At 41.2% G+C, this 20,738-nt stretch overlaps 3 protein-coding genes across 3 annotated transcripts; 1 reads left to right on the top strand and 2 right to left on the bottom strand.

Moving 5' to 3' along the window:
* Positions 1–650: 650 nt before the first annotated feature.
* LOC143018806 (compound eye opsin BCRH1-like) lies at positions 651–3,567 on the bottom strand. Its single transcript, XM_076174384.1, has 7 exons — positions 3,339–3,567; positions 3,025–3,216; positions 2,378–2,572; positions 1,528–1,736; positions 1,079–1,183; positions 850–972; positions 651–749 (listed from the first exon to the last, which is right to left on the bottom strand). The coding sequence occupies exons 1-7, from the start codon at positions 3,565–3,567 to the stop codon at positions 651–653; spliced, it is 1,152 nt and encodes a 383-aa protein (XP_076030499.1).
* A 4,336-nt stretch (positions 3,568–7,903) lies between these two features.
* Positions 7,904–10,687, top strand: LOC143018689 (compound eye opsin BCRH1-like). The gene is made up of 7 exons (XM_076174275.1): positions 7,904–8,129; positions 8,254–8,445; positions 9,021–9,215; positions 9,750–9,958; positions 10,153–10,257; positions 10,363–10,485; positions 10,580–10,687. The coding sequence occupies exons 1-7, from the start codon at positions 7,904–7,906 to the stop codon at positions 10,685–10,687; spliced, it is 1,158 nt and encodes a 385-aa protein (XP_076030390.1).
* Positions 10,688–16,183: 5,496 nt separating this feature from the next.
* On the bottom strand, positions 16,184–19,114 carry LOC143018805 (compound eye opsin BCRH1-like). The gene is made up of 7 exons (XM_076174383.1): positions 18,886–19,114; positions 18,572–18,763; positions 17,912–18,106; positions 17,061–17,269; positions 16,612–16,716; positions 16,383–16,505; positions 16,184–16,282 (listed from the first exon to the last, which is right to left on the bottom strand). Exons 1-7 carry the CDS (start codon positions 19,112–19,114, stop codon positions 16,184–16,186), a joined length of 1,152 nt encoding a protein of 383 aa, XP_076030498.1.
* Between the last annotated feature and the right edge of the window lie 1,624 nt (positions 19,115–20,738).

Genomic DNA, 20,738 nt, shown 5'->3' with positions numbered 1-20,738 from the left:
CTCCGTTGCTTTTTTCCCGAGTTTCCACCTTGTGAAGGTGTAGAATCTGCAGCCTTCTTTCGAAAAATCCATGTTTCCGGTTAGAGAGGCAAACCAACAATGACGCAATCGCACAGCGCAACGATAAAATGTAAGCTAGACAAACAGCGACAAGCTCAAACATGTAACAACAGGCAACACTTGCTGCCCCTTGCTCCCCGCCCCCCCAACATTTATAGTCTCTCAGCTACGAGTCCGACTGTCATTACTTTCTGATCACCCCTGGTATTAGAGTAAATTGGGAATGCCTTTTGAGCAAGAATGGGAGAAGGTGGCATACTGAATGGTCACCCCACATGGGACTTATAAAGATATCGGATTATGCATATGAAGAAAAAAGAAAAATCGTAAATAAACAGAGAAAGAGATTAAGATAAACTGATACGGGAGTATTCATTGAAAGACAATGTTTTCTTGGATCCAAAAAATCGTTTATTTTGAAACGTTCGTTTGTGTCAGTGTACATTATTTCCATTGCTGTATTTTGTATTATTGTTAGACAAACTAAAACTATATAGTTGATATTTATCGCTAAGACCACATTGATAAATATTTTGAAACCCCTATCCCCAGTACGCTGTTGCGTTGATGGAGCATTTTGGTGAATTCGCTTATTCCTTTGCTTCCACTTTAGTAGCATTTGACTGATTATCGGTTGGTTTGTCCTCGGGCTCGTGGATGCAGAACCAAGGAAGGGTCTTTTGGAGAGCCTGGAGAGGAATTGCAAAAGAGTTAGATGGGCTTCTTTTTAGTAGCATACATTCAGAATCAAATATATCTACAATTTATTTACAGTTAAATGAACCTCACCAGTCGGAACTTGGGGTGGTTGATGGCGTAGATCATTGGGTTGTAGACAGAAGCAGTCTTGGCCAGCAGAGCGGGGAGCATGGAAACCAGAGGCGTGAGGCCTGATTGGTCGAAGGCCAGACCCTATTAAAACAAATGCAAGGAATTAGGCTTATGCCTACATCAATAAGGTTATATCATCTATTCACTAAAAATCCAAAGACGATGGAGCAGTTAAAAATGACATTACCCGAAGAACCACTGCAGCATAGGGTGTCCAGCAAATAATCCAGAGGGCAACGTTAGTCATTGCAACCTTAGCGATGCGGACCTCAGCTGACTGTGCGTTAGAGTCCTGTCAAGTAACAAAGTTAATCTATAAGGTCACCATGACACTAAATGTCTTCGTAATTAGTCAAATGTTGTGCTGCTGGATAGTGAGATCAATCAATCTTTTTGGGAAGGGGAATGTACATAGCACAAGTATATGTGGAATTGTAACTGTTACTCCAAATAGGAGTGGATAGTGAAGAGTGCAAAAGAGTGCAAATGTGATGGCGAGGTACTAATTTTATAGATCCTACTTGATTATGATGGTTGCTACCTGCGTATAGACAAGGATAAAAAGCAAGACACTACCTCTCCAAGTAACATAGGAGTCCTCTACATTCGAAGTACGTAAAAGAAATCGGAACTCACTGCGTTGGATCGGAGAGTGGACACATTCATCTTCTTGGCCTGTTCCCTCATGGTCTTCTCGTGAGCAAAGATAGCTTTGACGATAAAGACATAGGAACAGACAATGATGGTAAGAGGAATGACGAAGTCGAAAGTAAAAATGCAAAGACCGTACGAGCGACGGTTGACGTCACGGGACAGGTAGTCAAAAGAGCACGAGTCCAGGATACCTGTGCGAAGAAGGTTCAAACTTTCAATAGGTGCATTATAATTAACAATAACAATAATAAGAATCTTCATTTGAAAAGGAGATCCCACCCCTCACATATATATTTCTTTCAAATTCAGTAGTAATGGTTCTTAACTTTTGTTCAATCTTGTGAAGATTTTGTACAAGTAAATGGAAATTACATTGAATGATTAGAGAGACGATGTCATTTTCCTTAGATAATTTCTAGTGGTCTCTAGTGTCTGTAAATGATGCAAGTGGCATTTCACAACCTGATGATAAGATTTTATGTCCACATGAAAGGAGGAAACAGGAGATAAAAAAATTAATAAATAATAATAAGTTTGGAGACCACAGCTCACCTACTGTATATCGACATTTTCAATAACTCTAAGGGATATTTCCCAGGAAAAGACAAGTTAACTTGCAGGTAAGCAAGTCAGGATATGTTTTGAAATTTGGTCAAGTGACATTGCTATCCTTTGAATATATTCTTAACCTTGTTAAAACGAGTATGAGGTGAGTTCCAAAATTGACATTAGAGTACATTAGAGGGCCAAAAACAGAACTTCATTTACCTATCACGGTGAATGGGAAAAGATTCACTGTTCTGCCCTTCAGATATGAATTCTTCGTACTTACCTTCGGGAACGTAAGCTCCCCACCCGAAGAAGGGAGGAAGGGACCAGCCGATCGCGTAGGCATAACAGAAGAGAATGTACAGGAAGGCTCTGCCCTTGGTTAACGGAGCAGAGGATACTCCATGGACAATGACGTTATACCGGTCAAAGGAAATGAAGGCAAGGGTCCACAGAGAGCACAGACCGAAGATGGCTCCTGAAGAAACAATTAAATTGTGTTATTGATGTCACGAAAGTATTTGGTACGGTGTGGTGTTAACTCGAATCCTCAAAATAGATAGCCCGAAAAGATGTTGTGGAAGCATTTCAAAATGTACATGACTGTTTACCAACTTAATTATTATTCCTTCGGACTTGGGAACAAATGAAGTATAGTAAAAAGATCATTCATATATTGCCTGCTAGTGATGCCAGACAAGATCAGTAACGTGTCTACGCGTGAGAAAGTGATGAAGAGCGAAAGAAAGAGAGAAAGAGAGAGAGAGCGTGTGTGTGTCTATGCACACTCGCGCACACCAGAGATGGCAAGTGTTTTATTTCAAATAATAACTGATACGGTTAATGTACTTCTAATGCCTTGCCTCTCACAGACTTGTGGAGGGCGTATGAAAATTTATTGTCTATCATATTGGCAACAAAAGAACTCACCTAGACATGCATACAGTTTGCAGAAAAACGGAGAGAACATCCAAACTCCACCATGGAAGCAATTGTGGATGTAAGGTGGAAACTGAGTAACTTGCATGCCAAAATCACTGAAGGCCAAATTGAAGACGAGCATGTTTGCGGGCGTCTTCAAGGTTTTGTTCTTCATGATCAAATGCATCACCAAACAGTTTCCTGGGAGTGAGAGGGGAGGGTACCATCAAACACTTATTATACCCAAAAGAAAACATGAGTGGACGCAAATATATATTGATGAGAAACTCATACGTCAACTCTTTCTCGCACTCGCTGCTTACCTGTGACTGAAAATATGAAGAGGAAAATATAGGATACGCCGAGGAGGTAGTGCCACATGGGGTTGACTGGAGGGTAGTTACTCCAGTGATCGTGGACCATGTGTCGGATCGAGTCTGGCACGATGTCCACAACGGTGACCCCCTCGGGGTATCCAAACGAGAGGTCGTGGGCCCCATAAGCCATGGCACGTGGGCCGGTACCGTTGAACTGAGCGCGAAAAGGGTCCATCCTTATAGACTCTGAAACAAAGAAGTTCATCAAAATGGGTCTAAAGCTATTTGAGACACACAAAAACAAAACAACCAAGCAACACAATGCACCATAGATAATCACCAGATGCACACATATTATAATATATGTAATTTCCACCAAGCAGAATCCATCGTATCCATCATAATATATGAGAGACCACCCACCAACGCCCATAGACATCAGACTCCAGAATTGGGTTGAGATTAAACATCACGATGTTTAGTTATGATATGAGGGGGCTATTTTTGAAAAAGTTAGTTTTATGAAAAAAAAATGTGGAGATGCATTTTTTTTTTTTTGAGAGAAAGAGAGATGAAGGTGAGGTGAGAAAAATGGAGTCCGTTGAACAAAGATTGAGAAAGTGGGGGGCATTCACGAAGAATGTGGGGATGTGATCTGAAGAATACCGCAAGTCCATGATTTTTTTTTTTCACCAGACATGAGAAGACCATGGGTGAAACTAAAATATGCTTTTAATCTCTCATCGGTGCAGTCTAAGAGGTCAGTACGAGTATATGGTGGTTGAAAGAGGGTTGAGTGCGAACATGTGTTATGAACGTTTTCCTGTGATTAATCGGGTGCTGGCACCACCGTTTTTCCCACAAGCTTAGTAGCGGTGACCGGACGATTGGGTAGGCAGATGGCTGAAAGCGTAAAATGGAATCGATGCTGTATCCCGAGCAATTCGAATGGATAGCATGGGTCAGTGCATGGCAGGAGTAGGGAATGGAAAGATTTTTGAAGGCGCTGAGTGAAGCAGAAATGCATATGAGTGGCGAAGGAGGGAAGAAAAAAGTAAAGTGTAAGGTGGCAAGAAATGGAAAGAGTTCAGAGCTGAAAACTGATGGGGATTGGAAAGATCCAAATTCTGTCAAGGATATACGGGTGCGCAACCTACTCCGCGATCAGGGCAACAGCTATCGGCATAAATGTGGACGGTAGAAGGTCGAAAGGATAAATGAGAAAGATCCTCTAGTCGGGTGATGGTAAGTGGTGTCTAGTTTTTCGAAAGTGCAACTAAATAACGCTGTAAGGGAGAAACCAGAGGGACAGAGGAAGCCGTTGAAACTGAGAGGATGGTAGCAGTAGATTTTAAGAATGCAATCGTGTCAAATGAACGGGCACAGCACGGACATCTCTCACAACCTTAAAGAGTGGAAGAGAGTACAAGAAACTTGGTGTAGTGAGGTTGCTCTTGATGTGAAAAATATATTTCACTAATATCAAAGAACGATGGACGTCAAGAGGGAGATATTGTTTTCTGTCTATAAACTCGTGGCAAGAGTTCTTGGGGGGGGGATACAATAAATAAAAGTACAGATTAAGCACATTAAGCAGATTTGAGTGTGGCCTTCACAATACACTGAGGACACACAATTGCAAATGAGGCAGCTTATCTAACGACATACGTCCGCACAATTAAGATGCCTCACATGCAGTAGCATACAAGTACATTCACAGACTGCACGACACTGGCTGCCCACAGATACGAACTCTGCATATCTGAAGCTGAGGACCTTTGGTGGGAAGGCGAGTTCGCAATCAGCTTCCTCCATCTCTCCAGTGTTGTGATTCAGTGACACCATGAGCAGACCAATAAATACATGGAGGACACAGATCCAACAGAAGAAAAGGGAGGTAAAGGACAACTGCTGATATGGGGAGCTTAAACTTGACGGAGCCGACACTTTACACTGGATAGCCATGGCAAGTGATAATCACTGGTGGCTGAGATCGAAGCCCAACACTACACAGAAATAAACGAAGAAGCGTTCTTTAAGACTGAGAACGTGAAACTTGTTGAGGAAAATACCTTCGTCGTTTGGCTCGTATGAGTATTGGAGGATGGAACAGTCCTAATGGTTTGAGAGCTTCTTGAAAATGACTTCAACAGCTGTTGGAGTGCATGACTTATATATTGTCCCTTTGTAGTTATTGGATCATCCTGGGATCATCCTACCGACACACACTCATAACCAGAGCCAGTTCATGCGTTGTGGCCGTAAGGATTCCATGTAATAGAGTGGAAAGTAAGATGAAAGTATGACTGCAGAGAGCATTATATATCTTAAAGAGGCAAATAACCATCAAAATACGAGTATATGCTCACACGCACACACACACACACACACACACACACACACACACACACACACACACACACACACACACACACACACACACACACACACACACACACACACACACACACACACACACACACACACACACACACACACACACACAAATAAAAAAAAGAAAATGTTAGAAAATAAGAGAGCAAGGCGAAATTGTATGTGTTGATCGGATTACAATAGAGATCGATGTATTTGCTATCTTTTCTTTGTTCCGTAAGAAATGGCCACAGATAATCACAGAATGGATAATAACAGAAGGGATAAAGTTCCGCGTAAAACGTCACTATTGAGGTTCCTACATCACAGAGTATTGAGGCTTACAAACTACAGTACAGTTGTAGGTATATACAAATGCCCGTTACGCGCTGTAGCGCGTATACGCATGGGTATTAGGGCATTAACTGCGTCATTACCTGCGCAATGTCTGTGTTGTCTGTGTTTACAGACATGTAACGTCATTGATTAGTAGTGCGATGAGTGTTTGACATTTTGTGCAGTGATATGTTGTATGTTATGTATTTTGTATACAGGTATTCTGTATTCTATTTGTCTTGTGTATGTGTATTATATGTCTTATTTTTGTGTAATAATATTTCCAATGTGGCTGTTTGTCATTCGTTTTTAAGTGGTCCTTCGAACCCGATTCGAACAGCCATGTCAGCTTAGAGAAGGTAGAGGGTACCTTAGAAAACCAGCCTATTCTGGCGATTTCATTTTCATTCACGCACATTGACTCCAGTGTTTGGGCTAGTCCTTTCTTTATTAGTGGAAAATTGTGTATTATTGTAATTCATTGCCAATGTGTAGATTAATCAATACGCTACAGTTTGTTGGATGTGTGTGTGTGTTTGTGTGTGTATGTGTGTGTGTGTGTTTATGTCTTGTTTGTGTGTTTGTGTGCATGTTTGTGTGCTTTTGTGCTGGTGTGTTTGTGTGTGTGTGTGTGTGTGTGTGTGTGTGTTTGTGTGTTGGTGTGTTTGTGTGTTTGTGTGTGTGTTTGTGAGTGTGTGTTTGTGTGTGGTGTTTTTGTGTGTTTGTTTGAGTGCGTGTGTGTGTGTGTGATTGTGCGAAGTGTGTGGGTATGTATGATCATATATTTTGGTGGTTATTTGCCTTCTCATATGATACATTCAGCAGTAAAAGTGTGGATCTTGTTTTCCGCTTTATTACACGGAATCCTTACAGTCATAACGCATGAACTGGCACCGGTTATGACTGTGAGAGGGTAACCTGATCCAATAACTACTGAGTGACAATATATAAGCGATGCACTCAAGCACTTGTTGAGGCCATTTCGAAGAAGACCTCAAACCGTTAGGACCGTTAGGACCGTTCCATCCTCACAAACTTAATCGAACCAAACGACGAAGGTATTTCCCTCAAAAAATTTCACATTCTCAGTTTTACAGAATACTTCTTCATACACTTCTGTAGCGCGTTGGGCTTCGATCTCAGCTACCAGTGACTATCACTTGCCACGACTTTCCAATGTAAGGTGTCTAAGAGCCTCATAGCACAAACTCTTCTTTACCTTTCTTTTCATCTGTTGGATCTGTGGCTTCTATTAGTTATTGGTGTGTTTAACGCGCTCTGGACCAGGCAGTGTTGTGTCGTTTGCGAACATATGCGACTGTGAGTGAGGTATCCTGACACGATGGGCATGTGTCATTTTTTTAGTTGCCTCCTCTGTGTTGGTACATACGGAGTGTCGTGTGACGACCACAGTCAAATGTGCTTAAGTGTGCTTTATCTGTACTGTTTGTCTGTTGTACTCAACCCTATCAAAGTAAATTTTCTGGAAGTACTCCTGTCATAAATTTATAGGCAGAAGGTGGATATATCCCTTTTTGCATCCATCCTCCTTTAGCATTAATAAAATCTAGTTTTCGCATCGAAAGCACCACCCTCAGTTTCTCGTACTCTCTTATCCATTTCAAGGTTTGGAGAGATGTCCGTACTGCGCACGTTAATTTGAGTTCATTTGGCAGGATTGCAAATCTAATATCCACTGTGGTATAACTGGTAGCAAGCTTCCCGATTCACCAACCTCCCCGCTCCATCTGGTTGATCGTATAGAACGCTATGAGGTCTTGTGTGATTTGTAGTCCATGTTGTGTATTCGACTTGGCTAATGAGCCGTCAACACGAACCTCTTTGTTTCAGAGTCTATAACAATGAGTTCTAACGCTCTGTTCAACGGCACCGGCCCACGTGCCATGGCTTATGGGGCTCACGACTTCTCGTTTGGATACCCCGAGGGAGTCACCGTTGTGGACATCGTACCGGACTCGATCCGACACATGGTCCACGATCACTGGAGCAACTATCCTCCAGTCAATCCTATGTGGCACTACCTCCTCGGCGTATCTTATATTTTCCTCTTCATATTTTCAGTCACAGGTAAGCAGCGAGTGCGAGAAAGGGTTGACGTATATGAGTTTCTCATCAATATATATTTGCGTCCACTCATGTTTTCTTTTGGGTATGAGAAGCGTTTGATGGTACCCTCCTCTCTCACTCCCAGGAAACTGTTTGGTGATGCATTTGATCATGAAGAACAAAACCTTGAAGACGCCCGCAAACATGCTCGTCTTCAATTTAGCCTTCAGTGATTTTGGCATGCAAGTTACTCAGTTTCCACCTTACATCCACAATTGCTTCCATGGTGGAGTTTGGATGTTCTCTCCGTTTTTCTGCGAACTGTACGCATGTCTAGGTGAGTTTTTTGTTGCCAATATGATAGACAATAAAAATTTTCATACACCTTTCACAAGTCTGTGAGAGGCAAGGCATTAGAAGCACGTTAACCGTATCACTTATTATTTGAAAGAGAGCACTGGTTCTAATGGCCATTTCTGATGTGTGCAAGTGTGCATAGACCCACACACGCACTCTCCCTCCTTTCCTCCCTCTCTCTCTCTCTCTCTCTCTCTCTCTCTCTCTCTCTCTCTCTCTCTCTCTCTCTCTCTCTCTCTCTCTCTCTTTCTCTCTTTCTCTGTCTCTCTCTCCCTTTCTTTCTTTCGCTCTTGCTCATTTCTCACGCGTAGACATGTTACTAATTTTGTTTAGCTTCACTAGGAAGCAAAGTATAAATGATCTTTTAACAACTTTATTTGTTCCGAAGTCCGAAGGAGCAATAACTCAGTTGGTAAACAATCACGTACATTTTGAGATGCTTCCACAACATCTCTTCGGGCTTTAATTTTTTAGGATTCGAGTTAATACCACACCGTAGAGACGAAAACCAAATATTTTCGTGACATCAATAACACGATTAAATCGTTTCTTCAGGAGCCATCTTCGGTCTGTGCTCTCTGTGGACCCTTGCCTTCATTTCCTTTGACCGGTACAACGTCATTGTCAATGGAGTATCCTCTGCTCCGCTAACAAAGGGCAGAGCCTTCCTGTACATCCTCTTCTGCTATGCCTACGCAATCGGCTGGTCCCTTCCTCCCTTCTTCGGGTGGGGAGCTTACGTTCCCGAAGGTAAGTGCGACATATTCATATCTGAAGGGCAGAATAGTGAGTCTTATCCAATTCTCCGTGATAGGTAAATGAAGTTCTGAATTTTTGCCCCCTGACGTTAAGAGACTGGAATTATGACTGGAATTATGACTCAAGAGAAGTGGTTCTTTTTCATCTGCTGCATTCTCCATTTCAACTGTTTCCCGTTCATGCGGACAAAAACTGTGAGAAGTGCTATTTGCAGCAGGTTGTGAAATGACAATTGTATCATTTACATAGATACTTGGAAATTGCTGTTTGAAAGTAATTTTCTGAAATGTAAGACGACCATTAGAAACCACGTAAAGAATATGACATCGTTTGTCTAATTATTCCATATAATTTCCACTTGTACAAAGTCTTCACAAGATTGAACAAAAGTTAAGAACCGATACTAATGGACTTGAAAGAAGTATATGTATATGGGGTGGGGTTACCTCTTCAAATGAGGATATCTATTATTGAAATTGTTGATTATGATGATGTGCCTATTGAAAACTTGGATTTTTCGCACAGGTATCCTGGACTCGTGCTCTTTTGACTACCTGTCCCGTGACGTCAACCGTCGTTCGTACGGTCTTTGCATTTTTACTTTCGACTTCGTCATTCCTCTTACCATCATTGTCTGTTCCTACGTTTTCATCGTCAAAGCTATCTTTGCTCACGAGAAGGCCATGAGGGAACAGGCCAAGAAGATGAATGTGTCCACTCTCCGATCCAACGCAGTGAGTTCCTATTTCTTATACATACTTCGAATGTAGAAGACTCCTATGTTACTTGGAGAGATAGTGTCTTGCTTTTTATCGTTGTCTATACGCAGGTAGTATAGATCTCACAATCCAGCGGTACAACATTTGACTAATGAGAAAGACATTGTTGGTGTATGGTGACCTTATAGATTAACTTTGTTACTTGACAGGACTCCAACGCACAGTCAGCTGAGGTCCGCATCGCTAAGGTTGCAATGACTAACGTTGCCCTCTGGATTATTTGCTGGACACCCTATGCTGCAGTAGTTCTTCGGGTAATGTCATTTATTCTGCGCCATCGTGTTTGGATTTTCAGTGAATAGTTGATATAACCTTATTCATGTAGGCATAAGTCTAATTCCCTGCATTTGTTTTAATAGGGTCTGGCCTTCGACCAATCAGGCCTCACGCCTCTGGTATCCATGCTCCCCGCTCTGTTGGCCAAGACTGCTTCTGTCTACAACCCAATGATCTATGCCATGAACCACCCCAAGTTCCGACTGGTGAGGTTCAATTAACTGTAACAAGTTTGTGTATGTATTTGAGTGTATACTGCTAAAAAGAAACCCATCTAACTCTTTTGCAATTCCTCTCCAGGCTCTCCAGAAGACCCTTCCTTGGTTCTGCATCCACGAGCCTGAGGAGAAGTCAACCGATAATCAGTCGAATGCCACTAAAGTGGAGGCAAAAGAGGAAGCGACTTAGGCAAAAAAGCTTGAAATGATGCCTTCGGTCACAAGGTTTTACTGAATGGTCTATATGACAAATGCCATATAACCTTTTATCTTTCAACACAAAAGTATATTGCAGAAAGAGATTGCGAGGTTTCTACTGAATGGTCTTAGAACGAAAGTCAACTATGTAGTTTTAGTTTCCCTAACAATAATACAAAATATATTAACAGAAATAATGTGTACTGACACAAACGAACGTCTCGAAATAAACGACTACTTGGATCCAAGTCTTTCAATAAAAACTCCTTTATCAATTAATTTACTCCTCTCTCTCTGTATGTGTTATTGTTGGCTGTGTTTCCCGGGCACCTTGCGTATGTATATTCCGATATGTTAATATATGGGTCTCGTGTGGGGTGACCGTCTCTCACCAAGGGCGTCCTCAGCTGGTTGATAAAAGAATGTCCTCCTGACAAAGAGGTTACAAGTGGATGTTTTGAATAAATAATCGCAGAGCAGCCGACACTGAAACTACTAGGGACTAGGGAGCTGGGTGGTGTGACAAAGCAAAGACAACGAAATCCTCACCTTTTATTCCAGGTGACTGCCACACCTTGGGTGGATAGCGCGTTATTCTTGCCTGCAGTAAGCGATACCAGAGAGATTTGGATTTCGGCAAGACAGTGTTAATTTTGACCATTTGAGGAGATATCTGATTAAGCTTGGAACAGTCCCAGATGATGATAATCCTGCCCTAGATAATTACACGTGGGAAGTAAGGCAACTCTCAAGTAAAGTCAGTAACGAGGTCAGGCCGGAGATCATTAACGAAGTGAGTGGTCTAGATGAATTGCCCAGTACCCTAACTACTAGTATTTTGTGTTTTCAACAAAGATTTATACCCTTCGGTAAAAATTAGGGCAGATGGATGATGGATAGGTTGAAAATGAGATCGGAATAAAAAGGTTTTATGTTTGAGTGAAAAGGGGAGAAAAACACGTCTGGATCAGATATAATAAAGTAGCTATACTATTTCCATTATCTCGTGACCCACAAGGTGTTGTCTGCCGTGTTGTCACGTACTGAATCAGAACATTCAGCATATACCGGAAGCTGTCCACTACCCCGAGTATGTTAATCTGGAATATTCTATATGTATAATGATTTTTTCATTAAATGGTAGGTGATATGAGTAATTGTTTTACATGTAAAGAAAAGAGAAAAGAAGAGACTTGTTAAACGATGTGGCATCTCAGGTCAGACGACGGTGCCCCGGCTCCTGACCTAAGAATTTCCGTAGGGTTGGGGGGTGTAGAGAAGCTGAGTGCGGGTCTTCGGGCCGTTTGCAGTCTCTTTAATTATACCTGTCATACATACAAATATAAAGAAAACGGTGTTTCCCCCATTTTCTTTGGGGATGGTTTAGACGTGGCAACGCTGCTGGTTTTGCCGAACACATTCTATGGGTCACCAGATGATGGAAGAAGTATAGACTGGTTAAAAAGCACATGCCCAGAACAGAACGTAACAATCGGGATTTAATCCAAAGGGCTATTTCCATTTCTACAGAACAAAGAATAAGGAAAAAATGAGTATTTACAAAGGAGAGGATATATATCAGTGGGGAAAAGAGAAGTAGACATAACTGGCATCAGCATTAGAAGGAAGATGTAGTCAAACAAATTTATGGGATTAAAGCTGCAGAATCCCCTGGTCCCTAAGAAAATTTTCAAAGGTGCCAAAAATGTGTAAATTTGAAATCTGCGAACAGTTAAGAGAAGTATTTAGTAAGTTGGTTGACTATGGGTTTGTGCTTATTTCTTATATTTAAAAAGGACGGTAAATCTTCTATGCACAATTAAAGATGTCGGTTATAGGTAAACTATTGAAGTCATTGATATAAAATGATGTCAGGGATGATATCGAGAGGCATAATTTGATTCGTGACTCACATTATGGGTTCACCAAGGGTAGGTAGTGTGTAACTAATCTTTTATCCTCTCACATTAATGTCTACAAGGCGGCAGATAACATTGAATGTTACGATATTATATGAAATGACTTCAGCAAAACTATAGACAAGGTGCCCCACCTGAGACGACTAAAGAAAATCAAAACCCATGTCACAGGAGCAAAAGTGTTTGAATGGATTAGAGCATGGATTATTGTCAGAAAACAGTGGTTCATCATTAGTAGTATCTAATGCAAATAGTGTAGTACTAATAATGGATTTCCCCAAGGCTCTGTTAAGGGTCCCTTAATGTCCATTATTTATATAAACGACTTGGACAATGTGATTAACAGTGCTGTTAGTAAGTTTCCGGACGACAATATAATCGGACATGAATAAAAAACAGCAACGACTGCAACAGCACTGTAGGAAAGAGGCTAAACGCAGAGTATGGGGTCCAGTGTTTTTAACGTTTCGCTTCTTCAGAAATAGTATAGTACACAAACGTTTTACTCCTTATATAGCCCGAGTTTGCGCGGGATTAAGGAACATGAAATTGGTGTAAATACAGCTTGCATTGTTTTGATTAATATTATCAGTGTACTCATGAGCAGTGTACAAGGTGTACTCATAATCACAAGTTTTCTGAATGCATGTCAAAAATAGATAGATAAATAAATAAACAAATAAATAGATGAATAAATAAATACATGAATGAATAAATAAATGAATAAATAAATAAATAAATAAACAAACGGCGGCATAAAAATAACACATGGAAAAGGGGCACAATACCGATCTTAACAGAGTAATACAACGAAACACCAGAATTATCTATAAAGTTTACGGCTCCCGTTTCCTCATGGGCAATTTTCAAGGACATCTTTTTACTGCAGTTGGTAAATGATAGAGGTTATTGTGCTCGGTGTTGCTGCATCCCACTGGAGCATACAATAGTCTAAATTTGATATTAAGTAGCCTACGGCACGCGACACGATCACCATTCATCAAACACAATGTCCTTGACAATGCATGAAGAATGAACAGAGTACATGAGGTCACTGCGGAGTTGGTGGCGCCAAGTGTAGGTTTTAGGAGAATGGCTGAAGCAGACGACGCTTTGGGGCCAAGACTGCTTTCAAGACTGCTTCCAAGACTGATCAGTAATTTCCAATTGCAATAAATAAAAAACTATTTTTTTTTTAATCTATTCATCTATCATTGACTTTGGGAAGTATTAGATTTAATTTATATAAGATTAAACATCTTTTATTTACAAAGTGGTTAGTCTTTAATACAAGATCAATAACGGTGTTGTCTTTGTTGGCTTTCTCAGTTGTGTCATTCCTAGTATATACCATATGTGTGTAAATTAAACACAATAAAGTTTTCAGTTATCAATATTGTTACAAGTATTTTCAATTTTATTACTATGAATCTTGCTGTGAACGAAGACCAGATTCTTGAATTCTTTTAACATTTATTGAACGTTTCAATAACAAAGGCTATCACCAGAAAATACATGTAAAGCATAGTATAATAATGTCGTACAATAGCTAGAAAACCACGCAGTAACTGCTAACATGACAATAGGGAAGAACGACATTATTCAATGGATAGATGTATGGAAAAACTCAAAGGGCCTGACGGTTGGCATCCAAGAATCTAGAAAGAAATGAAACACGAGATTGTTGTTCCATTAGAAATTATATATAAAAAAATCATATCCGGTGGGGTGTTACAGGAGGTAGAAGCAAGGGTAATGGGGAGAGGATTGAAGATGATTAGAGAGACTGGAGAGAAATGGAGCTCAGGAGTTCAGGAAGTTGTTGTTTGCTGATGACACTGCGCTTGTGGCTGGGTCAGACGAGGGTCTGAGACGACTGGTGATGGAGTTTGGGAAGACATGCGAGAGGAGATAATTAAATGTAGACGTAAGAGCAAAGTGATAAGATGTACAAGAGGAGGGTGGTAGCAAGTATGAGATAAATCTTTAAGAAGAAGGGTCAGAGGAAAGGAATGATCTTAAACGTTTAGGGTCGCAGGAGTTGGGATGGAGGTAACATAAGAACATAAAAAAACATAAGAATGAAGGAGACTGCAAGAGACCATAAGGCCTACACAAGGCAGCTCTATATCCATCACCACCTGTCATCCCCATCCATAAAATTATTTAACCGTTTCTTAAAACAACTGATAGTTTCAGCGCTCACTACGTGGTTACTAAGTCTATTCCATTCGTTGACCACCGTATTAGTGTACCAATTCTTGCCTATTTCCTTCTTAAATATGATTTTATCCAGTTTAAATTCATTACTGCGAGCCCTGCCCTGTTGTTTTAATGTGATGACCTTGATTGCATCACCATTGTTATAGCCTTTGATCCACTTGAACACCTCCATTAGATCACCCCACACTCTGCGTCTCTCCAGAGAATGTAAGTTATAGAATGAGAGAAGCAAGAAAATGTCTTGCAGTTCTTTTATGAGGAATAAGTGTCTGTGGTGGATGTAAAGAGAAGTCTGTATGAAGGAGTAATTGCGCCCACGACACTGTAATGGGTAGAGGTTTGGAATGTAAAGAAAGAGAAAGGAGAAATTTATATATGTTTGAAATGAAGTGTTTGAGAAGTATCGTGGGTGTTACGACGATGGATAGATTGAGAAACAAGAAGGTGAGAAGGAGAGAGGAAAGGGAGGTGGCAGATAGGATAGATCAGGGGTTCTCATTAGGGGTGAAATTCACCCCCAGGGGGGAATTTTGGGTTTCTAGGGGTGAATTGTGACCTCAGTAAGTTTACGGGGTGAGGAAAGCAAATATAGGCTTTGGCCTATCTGGCCTGTCATCTGGGCTGGAATTATACCAGTGCTGACCCAGGTTAATCTTAGGATTAGAAAAGTGTTACGCTGTGCGATAATATCTGCATATTATTTAGAATGCACCTTTTGAAACATACAATCTTGGAAAGGAGGGGGGAATGACATTCTGGCAAATGGTGAAAGGGGTGCATGAGCCAAGCAAGGCTGAGAACCCCTGGAATAGATGAAAGAACACTGGGATGGTTTGGACACACGGATGAAAAATTAAACCAAGGAATACTAGCAGAAAGGAGTGAGGAAAGCAGAGGTGGATAAAGTGAACCTAAGGGGTCGACCAAAAATGAGATGGATAGATAGGGTGAGAAGGTATTAGAGTAAATTGGGAATGCTTTTTGAGCAAGAATGGGAGAAGGTGGCATACTGAATGGTCACCCCACATGGGACTTACATATAAAGATATCGGATTATGCATATGAAGAAAAAAGAAAAATCGTATATAAGCAGAGAAAGAGATTAAAAGAAATTGATAAGGGAGTTATTCATTGAAAGACAATGTTTTCTTGGATCCAAAAAGTCGTTTATTTCGAAAGGTTCGTTTCTGTCAGTGTACATTATTTCCATTGCTAAATTTTGTAATATTGTTAGAAAAACTAAAACTATATAGTTGATATTTATCGCTAAGACCACATTGATAAATATTTTGAAACCCCTATCCCCAGTACGCTGTTGCGTTGATGGAGCATTTTGGTGAATTCGCTTATTCCTTTGCTTCCACTTTAGTAGCATTTGACTGATTATCGGTTGGTTTGTCCTCGGGCTCGTGGATGCAGAACCAAGGAAGGGTCTTTTGGAGAGCCTGGAGAGGAATTGCAAAAGAGTTAGATGGGCTTCTTTTTAGTAGCATACATTCAGAATCAAACATATCTACAATTTAGTTACAGTTAAATGAACCTCACCAGTCGGAACTTGGGGTGGTTGATGGCGTAGATCATTGGGTTGTAGACTGAGGCAGTCTTGGCCAACAGAGCGGGGAGCATGGAAACCAGAGGCGTGAGGCCTGATTGGTCGAAGGCCAGACCCTATTAAAACAAATGCAAGGAATTAAGCTTATGTCTACATGAATAAGGTTATATCACCTATTCACTAAAAATCCAAAGACGATGGAGTAGTTGAAAATGACATTACCCGAAGAACCACTGCAGCATAGGGTGTCCAGCAAATAATCCAGAGGGCAACGTTAGTCATTGCAACCTTAGCGATGCGGACCTCAGCTGACTGTGCGTTGGAGTCCTGTCAAGTAACAAAGTTAATCTATAAGGGCACCATGATACTAAATGTCTTCGTAATTAGTCAAATGTTGCGCTGCTGGATAGGGAGATCAATCAATCTTTTTGGGAAGGGGAATGTACATAGCACAAGTATATGTGGAATTGTAAGTGTTACTCCAAATATGAGTGGGTAGTGAAGAGTGCAAAAGAGTGCAAATGTGATGGTGGGGTACTAATTCTATAGATCATACTTGATTATGATGGTTGCTACCTGCGTATAGACAAGGATAAAAAGCAAGACACTACCTCTCCAAGTAACATAGGAGTCCTCTACATTCGAAGTACGTAAAAGAAATCGGAACTCACTGCGTTGGATCGGAGAGTGGACACATTCATCTTCTTGGCCTGTTCCCTCATGGTCTTCTCGTGAGCAAAGATAGCTTTGACGATAAAGACATAGGAACAGACAATGATGGTAAGAGGAATGACGAAGTCGAAAGTAAAAATGCAAAGACCGTACGAGCGACGGTTGACGTCACGGGACAGGTAGTCAAAAGAGCACGAGTCCAGGATACCTGTACGAAGAAGGTTCAAACTTTCAATAGGTGCATTATAATTAACAATAACAATGATAAGAATCTTCATTTGAAAAGGAGATCCCACCCCTCACATATATATTTCTTTCAAATTCAGTAGTAATGGTTCTTAACTTTTGTTCAATCTTGTGAAGATTTTGTCATTTTCCTTAGATAATTTCTAGTGGTCTCCTTGGATTTCAGAACATGACTTTGAAATAGGAATTTCCAATAAAGTATTTATGTCTGTAAATGATGCAAGTGGGATTTCACAACCTGATGATAAGATTTTTTGTCCACATGAATGGAGGAAACAGCAGATAAGAAAAAAAAAAAAAAAGTTTGGAGACCACAGCTCTTAAGCTACTGTATATCGACATTTTCAATAACTCTAAGGGTATTTCCCAGGAAAAGACAAGTTAACTTGCAGGTAAACAATTTAGGATATGTTTTGAAATTTGGTCAAGTGACATTGCTATCCTTTGAATATATTCTTAACCTTGTTAAAACGAGTATGAGGTAAGTTCCAAAATTGACATTAGAGTACATTAGAGGGCAAAAAACAGAACTTTATTTACCTATCACGGTGAATGGGAAAAGATTCACTGTTCTGCCCTTCAGATATGAATTCGTCGTACTTACCTTCGGGAACGTAAGCTCCCCACCCGAAGAAGGGAGGAAGGGACCAGCCGATCGCGTAGGCATAGCAGAAGAGGATGTACAGGAAGGCTCTGCCCTTGGTTAGCGGAGCAGAGGATACTCCATGGACAATGACGTTATACCGGTCAAAGGAAATGAAGGCAAGAGTCCACAGAGAGCACAGACCGAAGATGGCTCCTGAAGAAACAATTAAATTGTGTTATTGATGGCACGAAAATATTTGGTTTTCGTATGTACGGTGTGGTGATGACTTGAATCCTTAAAATATATAGCCCGAAGAGATGTTGTGAAAGCATATCAAAATGTACATGACTGTTTACCATATTAATTATTGCTCCTTCGGACTTTGGAACAAATGATGTATGGTAAAAAGTTCATTCATATTTTGCCTACTAGTGAAGCCAAACAAGATCTATAAAGTGTTTGTGTGTGAGAGAGAGCTAGAGAGAGTGAGAGCGAATGAAAGAGAAAGATAGATAGAGAGAGAGCGTGTGTGCGCTAATGCACACACACACAAAAGATGGCAAGTGTTTTATTTCAAATAATAAGTGATACGGTTAATGTACTTCTAATGCCTTGCCTCTCACAGACTTGTGAAGGGTGTAGAATTTTTTTTATTGTCTATCATATTGGCTAACTCACCTAGACATGCGTACAGTTCGCAGAAGAATGGAGAGAACATCCAAACTCCACCATGGAAGCAATTGTGGATGTAAGGTGGAAACTGAGTAACTTGCATGCCAAAATCACTGAAGGCCAAATTGAAGACGAGCATGTTTGCGGGCGTCTTCAAGGTTTTGTTCTTCATGATCAAATGCATCACCAAACAGTTTCCTGGGAGTGAGAGAGGAGGGTACCATCAAACGCTTCTCATACCCAAAAGAAAATATAAGTGGACGCAAATATGTACTGATGAGAAACTCATACGTCACCCTTTTCTCGCACTTGCTGCTTACCTGTGACTGAAAATATGAAGAGGAAAATATAGAGTACGCCGAGGATGTAGTGCCACATGGGGTTGACTGGAGGGTAGTTGCTCCAGTGCTCGTGGACCATGTGTCGGATCGAGTCCGGTACGATGTCCACAACGGTGACTCCCTCGGGATATCCAAACGATAAGTCGTGGGCCCCATAAGCCATGGCACGTGGGCCGGTACCGTTGAACTGAGCGCGAGAAGGGTCCATCCTTATAGACTCTGAAACAAAGAGGTTCATCAAAATAAGTCTGAAGTCATTTGAGAGACACAAAAACAAAACAACCAAGCAACACGATGTGGATAAAAGTAAGGTGATGAGATGAACTCGTACAAGGGGTGAAAGTGGCAGTAGACCGGAAATGAGCATTAAGGGAGAGCGACTGGATGAAGTGGATAATTTTAGATACTTGGGTGCGAATATGGCAGGAAAAGGTGGAGTGGAGGTGGAGGTAGAATGTAGATTGAGAGAAGCGAGTAAATGCCTTGGTGGATTAAAATGTATAATGAGGAATAGACATTTGGGAATGGAGGCTAAGAGGAGATTGTATGAAGGAGTGATTGTGCCAACAGCACTGTATGGGACAGAAACATGGAACATAAGAGAGGAAGAGAGAAGGAATTTGAATGTGTTTGAGATGAGGTGTCTGAGAAGTATGATGGGGGTTACAAGGCTGGATAGAGTGAGTAATGAGGAAGTGAGGAGGAGAACAGGGGGTGGTAAGGGAGTTGGGAGATAGGGTTGATGAAAGAGTATTAGGATGGTTTGGACACATGGAAAGAATGAGTGAAGAAAGACTAGTAAAAGAGGTATGGAAGGCAGATGTGGAGGGAGTGAACATGAGGGGTCGACCTAGGATGAGATGGATGGATGGGGTGAAAGGGGCTTTGGGGAAGAGTGGAATGTCTGTTGAGGAAGGACGGGAGAGGACAAAAGACAGGGGTGTATGGAGAATGGTTGTATATGGATAATGTTGTGATGCATGAAGTGGGGGGGTGAGGTAGTATGTGTGAGATAATTTGACGCAGCCCGAAGGGATTTCTCCCCGTCTTCTTTTCTGTATGAGGGGAAGGAGAGAGGGGGTCGCCGTTTTAATGAAGCGGCCTTGCTGTGGATGTGCTGTGTCTTGCGACATTGCCTCTGACCCAGGGGAGTGGACAAGATGAAGGGATGACCCGTCATCCAGGAGGTGCCAAGATAAGAGGGAGGGTAGAGGGTGGAGTGGAGTGGAGTGTATTTAGGGATGGAATGGGTGGGAATGATTTTATGCCTTTTTCTTTTTGGCTACCTCCCTTGTAAGGGGGAAAAAACCTTTGGTATATGTATGTATTTATAATTTTGGGGTGCTACTCGCACAGTGAAAATTGTGTATGATATGAGGAGGCTATATTTTGAAAAGGTTAGTTTTATGAAAAAAATATGGAGATACAATTTTTTTTGAGAGAGAAGGGTGAGAAAAATGGGTGTCCGTTTAAAAAGATTGAGGAAGTTGGTCATTCACGAAGAACGTGGGATATGAGAAAAATATGGGTGAAACAAAAATATGTTTAATCTCGCATCGGTGCAGTCTAAGAGCTCAGTGCGAGTATATAGTGGTAGGAAGAGGGTTGAGGGCGAATATGATAGTCTTCAGGTGATTAATCGGGTGCTGGCACCACCGTTTTTCCCACAAACTTCGTAAAGTGACCAGAAGATTGGGTAGGCAGATGGATGAAAGCGTAGAATGGAATCGATGCTGCATCCCGAGCTGCTTTGTCGGCTAGTTCCCTACGGGGAACACCGACATGAGAAGGTACTCGACAAAAGGACATTGATATGAATTGGGAAGCAATTC

This window comes from Oratosquilla oratoria, chromosome 35, assembly GCF_046742065.1.
Source record: "Oratosquilla oratoria isolate Oo_2021 chromosome 35, ASM4674206v1, whole genome shotgun sequence".
NCBI classification, from domain to species: Eukaryota; Metazoa; Arthropoda; class Malacostraca; order Stomatopoda; family Squillidae; genus Oratosquilla; species Oratosquilla oratoria.
Note: the sequence above shows the minus strand (reverse complement) of the source record. Positions and strands in the feature narration are given on the sequence as shown.